The sequence below is a fragment of the Enhydra lutris genome, unplaced genomic scaffold, assembly GCF_002288905.1.
Source record: "Enhydra lutris kenyoni isolate GAN:26980312 unplaced genomic scaffold, ASM228890v2 scaffoldscaffold39, whole genome shotgun sequence".
Classification (NCBI taxonomy): Eukaryota; Metazoa; Chordata; class Mammalia; order Carnivora; family Mustelidae; genus Enhydra; species Enhydra lutris.
In genome coordinates, this window is record NW_019154123.1 from 23,839,264 (window position 1) to 23,853,301 (window position 14,038).

Genomic DNA, 14,038 nt, shown 5'->3' on the forward strand with positions numbered 1-14,038 from the left:
GCTGTCCAAGTTTGGCATTCTTTAGTGTTGTCTCTATCTTGAGGAGTACTTTTGTGGGACTCATTGAAATAGTCCACTTCAAACTTCCAAACTACACTTCCTATTATGCAGGAAATGCATCTCTAATGGCTGCTTTTGACTTTAGCCCCCAAATGTTGACTTGTGGAAATTCTATATGTCAGATGTGCTACTATGCCACTCTAAGCCACCCTCTTTGGCAATGTCCCTTCCAGGATGAACTGTTTGATTCTGTCCACTGAGTATTTAGCTCAAATGAGAAGTTAGCCCACCACATTCTTGGGACCTCAGCTTCTTTTAGGACTGGTTCTTTTTTAACATCCTATTGTAATTATATTTTTTAATGAATTGTATCTTTTACCGTATATATTTTTTAATCCTGTTTTTGTGATTTTAATCTTAGTACCTTGTCTAATAGTAATATTGCACCCTTTCTTTTGATTTGTATGTTCATGGAATCTCAGTGTCTGTTTTTTTAAATTCAGCTGACATTTTGTTTTAAATATATCTTTTGTTAACAGAATATTGTTTCTTTTTTTATGAATTTATTTTTGAGAAAGAGAGAAAGAGCACGTGAGTAGGGGTAGGGGTAGAAGGGGAAGGAGAGAGAGAATCCCAAGAAGACTCCACACTAAGCATGGAGCATGAAGCGGGGTTCAATCTCACAATCTGAGATCATGACCTGAGGTCATGACTTTAGTCAAAACCAAGAGTCAGGTGCTCAACAGACTGAGCCACCCAGGTGTCCTATTCTGTTTCATTTTTAAACCGAGTTTGACACTTCCTGTTTTTATTAAAAGAATTCTATCCTCATTTAGTGCAAAGCTGATGTGCCTGATTTTTACATCTATCATCTTTGGTATGTTTATTAGTTATTTTAGTTTTTCCCTCATTTTTTAAATTAGTTTCATTAACCATCTCTTCTTTCTTTTTCCCTCCTCCTATTTGGGAGTACAATTGTACTTTTCCCTTCCATTACTGATTAATTTCCTTTCCTGGTATTCATAGTCAGGCATGATCAGATTTCCCTGTCAGCAGATGGGGGACAAAACTGAAAGGACAGTAGGGAGGAGAATAGGAACCGAGGTGAGATGATGATTGCATTATGAAGTTGCGTAATAGTAGTAAATATGGAGATGATTGGATGTATTCAGTAATTTTTTTGTTTGTTGGTTGGTTCGTTTTTGAGGAGTGAATGAGTTTAATGTTGTACATATAGAACACTTGGAACAGTGTATAGTACTTTGTAGATGTTCACATATATTTATACAAGGCAGTCTTTTTAAAAGGTTAATTCTGAGGACACCTGGGTGGTTCATTTGGTTGAGCCTCGGACTTTTGATTTTGGCTTAGGTCATGATCTCAGGGTCCTGAGATCCAGTCCCACGTTGGGCTCCATGCTGGACATGAAGCCTGCTTAGGATTCTCTTTCTTCTTCTCTCTTTGCCCCTCCCCCTGCTTGTGTGTACTCTTGCATGCTATAAATGAATGAATGAATGGTCATTCTTCTGCAAATGCTTCTTATGACGTACAGAAAAAAAAAAAAAAATCTCAAACCCTCCCCAGAGCCAGCAAGACCCTGCAGGATCTAACACTCATCCATCTGCCCAAGCTCATCTCCCTTTCCCACAGCCCTTTGCTCTCCCTTCATCTTTCTGGCCTCAGATCTTTTGCACTTGCTGTTTCCTTTTCCTGAAGCCCCCCACCCCCAGTTCTGTGGTGGCTGAGTCCTTATCTTTCAGGCTGCCTCTGATTTAAATTTCATTTGCTGACAATAGTTAATTTAGAGGCAAAGACAGCTCATATGCTTGGGAGTTTCTTGGTAATTTAATACTTTAATACTCTTTTCTTGGGGTATAGAATAAGGGAATAGGCAGTAATTAAAGTTTAAGATAGGAATGGTGCTCAATTTAATAAAAAAGTTTTGCTTTCTAAAAACTTGTTCAAAGTGTGGAAGACAGGTATAGAGACTATGAAAACTTTATTTAACTTGTTACTTAGGATCAAAATGTTCAGATTGTTCATATTCAATATCCATTTAGTATTTGTGAAGGGCTTGGTACTTCAGGTGCTAGGAGCAAGAAAAGAAATCATAATCCAGTCCTTTAATGTTCAGGAACTCAACGTGCAATAATGTATTATAATTTTAAGATCTATCCTAAGTAGGAATACAAATATCGTAAAGAAGAACATTGCACAAATCTCTTATTAACTATAATTTGAGTCCTTGAATTGCTCTTTAGGGGTATCCTACTCATTTCTTCCGCTATTCCTTGTATTTGCTGTAAACTGATAGTTATATCTAAAGGTTTAATGAGAGATTGTGTGTGTGTGTGTGTGTGTGTGTGTGTGTGTGTGTGTGTTTAGGCAAGAATACTTTATAGGTGATACTGTTTACTTTTATATTGCATCATGAAGTGTATCCAGTTGTCCCAGTCTTAATGATGCTAAAATTAATAGTGAGGTTTAGCCTAACAGGTAATCTGCGTAGGTAAGCGCCATTTTAAGAAAATATCACATTTGAAAAACTAAGCTTATACAGGAAGAAGAGAATGGATAGGAAATACAATTCAGGGCTTCTGTTCCTTTATTTGTAAAAAGTATTGGTTGCTTTAAAATTGAATCCCAATTGCCTGTTGTAGACCAATGAAACAAATCTTTAATGACTTAGGACAAGTACTTCTTCTATTCCCTTTCCTCAATGATAGCAGGTTTGAGACCTCAGCTTTGCTTCATCTCTGTCTTTTTTACTATGAATCCTTGTTGTCCAACTAATGGACTTAGAAAGTTAGATGACTTGAGGTATAACATAGATTGAGAAATACAGAAGATTTAAAAGGCTCTCCCAACTGAATTTCTGTGATAAATTTCAAGTAATGATAATTAACTTTTTAAACAGGGTTCAACTCCACCAGTAACTGTTTTCAAAGGTTCAAAGAAACCTTACTTAAAAGAATGCATTCTAATTATTAACCATGACACTGGAGAATGTCGACTAGAAAAACTCAGCAGTAACATCACTGTAAAAAAAACAAGGTATGTGGTTAATGAAATAAATTACTTTATCAACAAATAAATTGCTAAGGAAATGTCAATGAAAGAAATTATTGGACCAAGTTACATTATTATGCAAGGATTATTTCTGCATGGTACAGAAATGTTTTAATCTTTTTCCAAGTTTAAATTTGGTAGAGATCCTTAGCCAAAGACTTACCCCTTCTTCTATGACATATAAAAGCTTTTTTGTTTCTGAATGTTTTCTGTATGTGGAGGTCTACATTTATTTTATTATAAGTGTTTTCATAGAATTGGACTGAAAAGAGCCATTATACACTTTGCAAAATAATTTCATCTTCACTAGTAAAAATTTATTAAGCACCTAGAACATGTAAGGCACTAGGAAAAGAACAATTTCTTATACAAATACTAACCTCAAAATGTCTGCATTTTAACTGGATTAACAGATAATGCTATTTAAAAAGCCAGTAAGAAGATAGCCATCTCAAATTCTTGTTTGTAAACATGTGGTGCATTATCATGCAATATAAGGGACCTACACTAAAAGCCATAAAAATAGCATAGACAAAAATTGTTCTAGGACTTAAGGGAATGGAGAAGTTATCATTTATTAGAGCATTTAGGGAGTCCTTACTGATGTCTTGAGAGGTTAAGAATTCGAAGGGTTACATGCACCCTGATGTTTATAGCAGCATTATCAACAAATAGCCAAAATATGAAAACAGCCCAAATGTCCACCAATTGATGAATAGCTAAAGAAGATGTGGTATATGTATATACACAATGGAATATTACCCAACCATAAGAAAGAATGAAATCTTGCCATTTGCAGCGACCTGGATGGAGCTGGAGAGTGTTATGCTAAGTGAAATAGTCAGTCAGAGAGAGACAAATAACATATGATTTCATTCATATGTAGAATTTAAGAAACAAAACAATCATAGGTGAAAAAAAGAGAGAGGGACAACCAAGAAACATACCCTTAGTCATAAAGAACAAACTGATGGTTACCACACAGGAGGTGGGTGGAAGGAAGGATTAAATGGGTGGTGGGAATTAAGGAGGGCACTTGTGATAAGCACTGAATGTTGTATATAAGTGGTGAATCACTAAATTCTACACCTGTAACTAATATTATACTGTATGTTAACTAACTAGAATTTAAATAAAAACTTTATTTAAAAAACCACCCCAATATACTTTATGATAAGAATTAATATGGGTTCTTATTAAATATGAGTTCCCAAATCCAACTTCAGATCAAAGAAGGACCCTGGGAAGCTCTATTTTTATTATCCCCTCCCTGCCCCAGTAATTTTTATTAGTAGGAAAGGTTAGAAAATATTTAATTGATCAGAGAGAACATGAAGTTTTAGGCAAAGCTTAAAGGCAGAAATATATCTGACTTATTTGGAGCCAGTGAGTAAGACCTGTTTGAATAGAGCAGACATTTGTTTCTGTGCCCTGGTATAAGGAGATTGACTTGCTTACATTTTTTTGAAACATTAATCCACCAAACAAGTTGGGTAGAATGAAACAATGTGGTAAACAGAAAAATATATAAACCATGATTTTTGAAAGTGGGAATGAAGAGAATAGCGAGGTTCTAAATACTCTGTGAAGGTAGAACTGATAGGATTTGATGACTGGAAATGGAAGATACAGAAGTCAAGCATAACTGTATTATATACTTTTCTCTTAAAAATATTCAAAAGAAAGTGTATGAATCTCCTTTAGTAACATGTCTTAAAGTTGGGAATGAAAAATGTGAAAGTGAATTGATTTTAACAGAAATGATAATTTTAGAATTTAGGGGATATGTTGTATTTGTTATATACTTATGTATATATTCTGTTTATCTTTGTAATTTGTGTATATCTTATTTTTTCAATTTTGAGTAGTTATCTTGTTTTTTATTTACATTTGTATCCCCCACTGGATCTGTGTGTATGTCATGCATACAGCAGGGCCCAATAAATAGTTGTTAAATAATGAACTAAACTAATGTTTTAATTTTTGAATGTCATTTTAAGGATCTTTAGGGAAAAGAATATGTGGTTAATTCTAGTAACTTTGTAAGTTGTGGTTGTTAAATTTCTATCATCCTTGTATTGAGCTTTGATATTCTTAATTCCAGAGTTGAAGGAAGTAGTAAAATTCAGTATCGTATAGAACAACAGCAGCAACAAATGCGAAATTCAGCTAGGACTCCCAATCTTGTGAAACATTCTCCATCTGAAGACAAAATGTCCCCAGCATCTCCCATGGATGATATTGAAAGAGGTAAAATCTAAATGTGTATAATGCCCCTTGTAAGAAATTATTAAGATTTCAGTCATGGAAACACAAGAGACAAAGAAGGTCATTAGATAATGATAAAGGGATCATTTCAGTTGAAAATGTATATGCACCCATGCATCCAATATTGGAGCACCCTAATAATATTACACATTTATAGATCTGGGAAGAAATAGAGTTAGCAATGCAAAAATAGTAGGGGACTTCAATACCCTCACTTTCAACAATAGATACATCATCAACATATCATTCAACAATAGATACATCATCAAGACATCAAGAAAATCAATAAGAAAATATTGGATTTGAACTAGACTTTAGACCAGATAGACCTAACATATTTGTATAAAACATGCTATCCAATAGCAGCAGAATACACATTCCTCTCAAATATATGCTGAACATTCTCCATGATACAACATATGTTAGGTCACAAAGCAAGTCTTAATGAGTTTAAGGAGACTGAAATCATATTAAGTATCTTTTCCAATCACAGTGGTTTGAAATTAATATCAACAATGGGAAGAAAATGGGGAAATTCACAAATTTGTGGAAATTAAACAACATGCACCTGAACAACCAATGGGTCGAAGAAGAAATCAGAAGAGAAATTTTAAAGGAAAAGCAAATTGGGGGAAATCGGAGGGGGAGACAAACCATAAGAGACTGTGGACTTTAAGAAACAAACTGAGGGTTTTGGAGGGGAGGGGTGTGGGTGGATGGGTGAGCCTGGTTGTGGGTATTATGGAGGGCACATATTGCACAGACCACTGGGTGTGGTGCATAAACAATGAATCTTAGAACACTGAAAAAATTAAATTAAATTTTTAAAAATCTTGAAATATATGAAATGGAAGGGCAATATACCAGAACTTATAGGATACAGCAAAAGCTGTTCAAGAAAGAAATTTATAGGAATAAATGCCTACATTAAGAAAAAATTAAGATCTCAAATAACCTAACTTTATAACCTCAAGGGACTAGAAAAAGAGCAAGCTAAGCCAAAATTCAGTATAAGGAAGGAAATAACAAAAATTATTCAGAATTGAAATAAGAGAAATAGACTACAAAAACAATAGAAAAGATGAATGAAGCTGATTTGGTTTTTTAAAAAGATTAACCAACTTTTAACTAATGAAGAAAAAAAGAGAAATGAAAGAGACATTATAACTGATACTACAGAAATACATTCACAAGAGACTGAAAGATTATATGCCAACAAGTTGTATAACCTAGAAGAAATGGATAAATTCCTAGAAAGAGACAACCTACCAAGACTGAATCATGAAGAAAGAGAAAATCTGAAAAAACCAATAATAAGTAAGGAGATTAAATCAGTAATCAAAAATCTCCTAGCAAAGAAAAGCCCACGTCCATATAGATGGCTTTACTGGTGAAATCTACCAAATGTTTAAAGAAGAATTAATGCCAGATCTTCTCAAGCTATTCCAGCAAAATGAAGAGGAGGAAACGCTTTCAAATTAATTTTACAAAGCCAGTATTTGATACCAAAAGCCAGAGGACACTAAAAAAATTATAGACCAATATCCCAGATGAACGCAGGTGGAAAAGTCCTCAACAAAATACTAGCAAACCAGATTCAATAGCATGTTAGATGGATCATACACCATCATCAAATGGGATTTATGCTAGGGATGCAAGGATATTTCAACATATGCAAATCAATAGATGTGATATATCATGTTAACAGAATGATTTTCTCTGAAAATCATATCTCAGTAGATGCAAAAAAGCACTTGACAAAATTCAACACTTTCACCTTAAAAACTCTCAATGAATTAGATATAGAATAAATATAGATCTACATAATAAAGGCCATATATGAGAAGCCCACAGCTATCATACTCAACAGCGAAAAGCTGAAAGTTTTCTTCTAAGATCAGGAATAAGACAAGACACTCTCATCATCTTTATTCATTCATCTAGAGAAAGGCATCTCAGCTCCTTCCACAGTTTGGCTATTGTGGACATTGCTGCTATGAACATTGGGGTATATATGCCCCCTTTTTTTTTAATCTTTGGGGTAAATACCCAGTGTACAATTGCTGGGTCATAGGGTAGCTCTATTTTTAACTTTTTAAGGAACCTCCACATTGTTTTTCAAAGTGGCTGTACCAACTTGCAGTAAGTGGGGAAAATCACATGCGAAGACAAACCATGAGAGACTATGGACTCCGGGAATCAAACTCAGGGTTCTGGGGTGGGGGATAGGTTGAGTCCAGTGATGCATATTAAGGAGGGCATGTATTGCATAGAGCACTGGGTGTTATATGTAAACAGTGAACCATGAAACACTACATCAAAAACTAATGATGTACTGTATGATGACTAACATAACATAATAAAAAAAAAGAAATCAAAAAAGAAAAGAAAAGAAAAGACATTCTCTTTACTTCTATTCTGCATAGTACTAAAATCCTAGCCAGAGCAATTGGGCAAGAAAAAGAAAGAAATGGATCTAAATTGGAAAGAGGAAATAAATTTGTTTCTACAGATGACATGAGCTTATGCCTAAAAAACCCTAAAGACTCCACCAAAAAACTGTTAGAATAAGTGAATTCAGTAAAGTTGCAGGATACAAAATCAATATACAAAAAGCAGTTACATTTCCATATACTAACAAACTATCGGAAAGAGAAATAAGTGAAATAACCTACACAGAGAAAGGTAAATATTATTTGATCACATGTGGAAGCAATCTAAAAAAGTTACACTCATAGATACCGTGTAGGAGGGTGGTTGCCAGGGACTGTAGGGGTAGGGAAAAAGAGGAGATATTGGTCAAAGGGTAAAAACTTTGAGTTATAAGATGAATAAGTTCTGGGGATCTAATATACACTATGGTGTCTAAATTTTTTTTATTGTGTTGTGTTAGTCACCATACAATACATCATTAGTTTTTTTTCCCCCTGTTTAGAAATCTTTATTTTTTTCTTTTAATTTTTTTTTATTAACATATAATGTATTATTAGCCCCAGGGTACTAGTCTGTGAATCGCCAGGTTTACACACTTCACAGCACTCACCATAGCACATACCTTCCCCAATGTCCATAACCCAACCACCCTCTCCCCACCTCCCTCCCCCCGGCAACCCTCAGTTTGTTTTGAGAGATTAAGAGTCTCTTATGGTTTGTCTCCCTCCTGATCCCATCTTGTTTCATTTATTCTTTTCCTACCCCCCAAATCCTCCACATTGCCTCTCCACATCCTCATATCAGGGAGATCGTATGATAATTGTCTTTCTCTGATTGGCTTCTTTCGCTAAGCATAATACACTCTAGTTCCATCCACGTGGTCGCAAAAGGCAAGATTTCATTTCTTTTGATGGCTGCATAGTATTCCATTGTATATATATACCATCTCTTCTTTATCCATTCACCTGTTGATGGACATCTAGGTTCTTCCCATAGTTTGGCTATTGTGGACATTGCTGCTATAAACATTCAGGTACACGTGCCCCTTTGGATCACTACGTTTGTATCTTTAGGGTAAATACCCAGTAGTGCAATTGCTGGGTCATAGGGTAGCTCTATTTTCAACTTTTTGAGGAACCTCCATGCTGTTTTCCAGAGTGGTTGCACCAGCTTGCATTCCCACCAGCACTGTAGGAGGGTTCCCCATTCTCCACATACATCATTAGTTTTTGATGTAGTGTTTCATTATTCATTGTTTGTGTATAACACCCAGTGCTCTATACAATATGCACCCTCCTTAATACCCACCACCTCTAAATTTTTTAAAGATTTTATTTAAATTCTAGTTAGTTAACAGTGTAATATTAGTTTCAGATATACAAATTAGTGATTCACCACTCACATACACCACCCATTGTTCATCACAACATGTGCATTCCTTAATCTCCATCACCTATTTACCCCATCCCCCCCAGTCTCCCATCCAGCAACCCTCCGTTTATTTTGTACAGTTAAGTGTATGTTTCTTGGTTTGCCTCTCTTTTTTCCCCCTATGTTTATTTGTTCATTTCTTAAATTCCACATGAGTGAAATCCTATGGTATTTGTCTCTCTGACTGACTTATTTCACTTAGCATAATTCTCTCTAGCTCTATCCATGTTGTTACAAATGACAAGATTTCATTCTTTTTTATGGCTGAGTAATATTCCATTGGAGGATTTATGTGTGTATATATTAAATATATATTTATATATAAAGTTTATATATATAATATATATATATACAAATCCCACATCTTCTTTATCCATTCATCAGCCCATGGACATTTGGGCTGTTTCCATAACATGTGACTATTAGCCATCTGTCTTCATTGGAAAAATGTCTATTCATGTCTTCTGCCCATTATTTAATCAGATTATTTGTGTTTTTTGGTGTCAAGTTTGATAAGTTTTTTATATATTTTTTATACCTACCCCTTGTCAGATATGACATTTGCAAATATCTTCTCCCATTCTGAAGGTTGCCTTTTAGTTTTGTTGTTTTCTTTGCTGTACGGAAACTCTTTATTTTGATGAAGTCCTAATAGTTTATTTTTGCTTTTGTTTCCTTGCCTCATGAGACATATCTAGTAAGCAGTTACTGTGGCTGATGTCAAAGAGGTTACTACCTGTGTTTTCCTCTTGGATTTTAATGGTTTCATGTCTCACAGTTAGGTCTTTAATCCATTTTACATTTATTTTTGTGTATGGTGTAAAAGAGTGGTCCAGTTTCATCCTTTTGCATGTTGCTGCCTAATTTCCCCAATGCTATTTGTTGAAGAGACTTTTTCCCACTGGATATTCTCTCCTGCCTTGTCAAAGTTGTGAGTTCTTTTCTGGGTTTTCTATTCTGTTCTATTGATCTATGTGTCTATTTTTATGCCAGTAGTATGGTGTCTAAATTTTCTAAGAGAGCAGATCTTAGGTGTTCCCATCACTCACTCTCTCTCTCTCTCTCTCTCTCTCTCTCACACACACACACACACACAAATGGAAACTATGAGGTGATGAATAATGTATATCAAAGCATTAAGTTGTACATTTGGTTTTTTTCCTCTTGCCAAAAAAAAAGTGCTTTAATAATTATGTCTAAAATTTTCTCACAGAAATCAGTTGATTTTAGTGTTTTTCTTCAGTCAAAGCTAGGACACTAGAGTAAAAGCCCCTAGGAGCAGCCAGTCCCCTGCGGGGTCCCAGGTAGGGCCTATCAGAAGAGCAGGTTTCAGAAGCTGGGGCTGGAGGCTACTCAGGAGATGGGCCTCAGGCTCAGCTTGAGCCCTTCTCGGACCTACAGGCAATCCTGTCTCCATCCAGTAGATGTCGTATTATTCCAGAGCATGTCATTATTGCCTGAAGTGCTGCTTGTGCAGGCTGTGGATGGCCAGCAGGAGCAAGGCCAGGCTTTGACAGCCACTGTCTATCGTGTCGCATTCCCTGAGCCAGGGCACTCACAGTGTGGTGCTGAGATGGTGCAGACCATTGCAGAGTTCCTGAACTCCAGAATCCCCCAGCTTGTTGTTGCTCATTGGCAGCATCACCAGAACTGTTTTGGGTCAATGTCGTGCTGAAGTGGTGGCAGCAGACGGCTGTAAGCTACAGGACTTTGCCCACCAGGCTCAACTCTTCAGGCTCTCCTTGGCCCTAAGGACATGGCACAGGTCTCTACAGCCCCTGGTGGTGAGGTCACAGTCCCAGAGCCACAGGGCCCTGAGTCAGGATCTGTGGTGTAGCATTCTGGGACATAGCTCGGCAATGCCCAGGTCACCCAGCTTGTCACCCAGGTCCAGCGCCTGCAGTGAGTCCTTGGAGGTTACAATACCACACAGGTTCTTCCCATTGGCCCATATGAGGCCACAGTTCTCCAGCTAGAGCATCTCAAACTGGTGGCAGGTAGAGTCCACCAGGCCGTTGTATAGCGCTCAGACGCCAGCCTCACAGATGTCATCGTTGCTCACCATGAACTCCTTGGAATGCTGCTTGGCCTTTGAACACCACAGCTAGGGGCTCAAAACTAGCAGCTATCAGGTTGCAGTACTCTAGCTGAAGGACCTCACAGCAACACTGGGAGTCCAAGAGACCTTTGCGGAATAGCTGCAGGCCTGCATCCGCCAACAAATTATCAGTGAAGTGCAGTTGGTGAAGGATGGGCACCAAGTGCTGCACACAGGACAGGACCCCACAGCCAGCCTCCATCAGGCAGCAATTCTGCATCTTGCAGGTGGGGCTCTACAGGCCCTGGAGCACCAGGTGCATACCAGCATCACCCAGCTCTTTTGGTGCACAGCCTAAGCTCAGTCAGGGAGGGATTGGCCCAGAGAGCACAGCTGACATCCTTGCAACACAGCTCTGTGAGACCCCTGTCATCCAGCCTGACCACCTTGAACTGTTGGATCAGAGGCAGGAGCTCCCTCCACTCAGCATCACCCAACTGCTCACACTGAATGTCCAGATTCTTGGTTCAAGGCAAAGTGTTTTCTCAGGCCAAACTCCTTTTTACACTGGGGCTGGGGAGGCTGTCGTACACTTTAAATATACGGTTTTGTCAGCTATAGGTCAGAACAGCTAGAAAAAAAAAAGAAATCCATCTGTATGTACTGTTTCCTTATACATATTGGGAGAATAAGAGGATTTGGAGGGTAGTTTCTGCCAAAATAGATTTTAATTTTTACAGTTTTAATTTTTCACATTCTTTACTTAAATTACAAATATATTTAATTAAGTATAATGGTATAAGTGTAGCATTTAGATTTGGCATTGTCTATGTCTTTTTTTTTAATTTAATTTTTTTTCAGTGTTCTAAAATTCATTGTTTATGCACCACACCCAGTGTTCCATATGATACGTGCCCTCCATAATACCCACCACCAGGCTTACCCCACCCCCCACCCTCTCCCCCTCCAAAACCCTCAGTTTGTTTCTCAGAGTCCACAGTCTCTCATGGATTGTCTGCCCCTCCGATTTCCCCCAACTCACTTCTCCTCTCCATCTCCCAGTATCCTCTGTGTTATTCCTTATACTCCACAAGTGAGTTAGAACATATGATAATTGACTCTCTGCTTGACTTCTTTCGCTGAGTGAAATGCCTGTGTTTTTTAATGGTAGAGGAGCTTTTTAAATAAAATGCTTAAAATGCTGTAAATGTTTGTTTAATCTCATTTATTCCTCAACGGTTTCTTAGAAGCTAACACATTCAAATTTTATGTTACTTATTTAATATTCATGTTTAATATTATTTATTTAACCTATCTATTAATTTCTGTTTTATTTTCAGAACTGAAGGCAGAAGCTAGTCTAATGGACCAAATGAGTAGTTGTGATAGTTCATCGGATTCCAAAAATTCATCATCTTCAAGTAGTGAGGATAGTTCCAGTGACTCAGATGATGAACAGTGCACATCCTCTCCTTCTGAGCCAGGGAATTATATCTCAGGACATCCTGCCATGTCTGCCATGCCACATGGCAGGATTTCTGATATGGATGCTGGCCAGAATAGACTTCATGACAATAGTGGCCTTCTGATGAATACTTTAAGTAAGTATATATAAACATGAGTAATTGAAAAAGTAAGAATTCACAGTGGAGCCATAGTGATTATGACCTAAAATTTGGGTTAAGAGAAAAAAACTCTTATTTTATTCATTTGATACTATGATTAACCATTACCTTTTTGTTGAGTCATTCCTTTTCTTTTCACTCTGTGACATAATGTCTTATTGGTTTTTCTCCCGTCTCTCTAGATACATTTCTCTTTCTCCTTTGCCAATTTAGAATCTTTTACTTAGTCATTAGAAGCTGGAGTTCTCAAGCCTTAATTCTAGGTCTTTTTTCTTTTTACTCTACATTCTTTCCCTAAATAATCTCTTCCATATTTCTGATGTATTAGTACTTGTAAATTTGCATCTCTGACCCAGACTCTGAGCTCTGGAAACAGGTAGGTCCAACACCATCTTTTAGTAAGGGCATCCCAAATTCACCTTATTCAAAACCAGCTCATAATCATTAGCTTACTGTGTTTCCTCTTAGTGAAAGGAGGATGCATCTAATGATATAATCCAGAAGCCTAATTATATGCAAGGATTTACTTCCAATCCTTTTTAATAGTGTAGTCAGTCCTTCATCAAGTCCTGTTTATTTTACCTCCTTACTGTTTCTCAAATTCATCTACTTCTCTGCATCTCCACTATCACTCTAGCTCCATTTGTTGTTATTCCTTGCTTTTAACTCTGCAGTGACTTTCTAACTGGTTTTCCCCTTATCTAGTCAAGCTCTTTTTTGTTCCATTATGTACCTTGCTGCCATTTTGATCTTTCCATAATTAAGATATAATTTTCACCCCTCCTGCTTTAAACTTTTCAATAGCTAGTACAGTTGACCCTCAAGCAATACATGTTTAAATGGTGCATATCCACTTATACATGGATTTTTTTTTCAATAGACTTTTTTTAGTACTACAAGTGTATTTTCTTTTCCTTATGATTTTCTTAATGTTATTAAGAACATGTATATGTAATACATATAACATGTAAAATATGTGTTAATTGACTGTTTCTCTTATCAGTAAGGCCTCTGGTCAACAGTAGGTTATTAGTAGTTAAGTTTTTGTGGGGTCAAAGTTTTAGACAAATTTTTTACCATAGAAGGTCTGCTCCCCTAAATCCCCCTCACATTGTTCAAGGGTCGTGTGTAATTTTTTTTATGACAGAGACAAAACATCTTACTATAATGGTCT

The 14,038-nt window shown here is 36.8% G+C and overlaps 1 protein-coding gene across 2 annotated transcripts in view; it reads left to right on the forward strand.

Moving 5' to 3' along the window:
- LOC111155000 (ELL associated factor 2) overlaps positions 1-14,038 on the forward strand; it is a 45,270-nt gene that overhangs the window by 11,619 nt on the left and 19,613 nt on the right. For both annotated transcript variants that reach the window (XM_022514990.1, XM_022514991.1), the window contains exons 3-5: positions 2,918-3,054; positions 5,174-5,319; positions 12,580-12,840. In XM_022514990.1, coding sequence (XP_022370698.1) covers positions 2,918-3,054; positions 5,174-5,319; positions 12,580-12,840 — 544 coding nt within the window. The remainder of the gene's footprint in view (positions 1-2,917; positions 3,055-5,173; positions 5,320-12,579; positions 12,841-14,038) is intronic.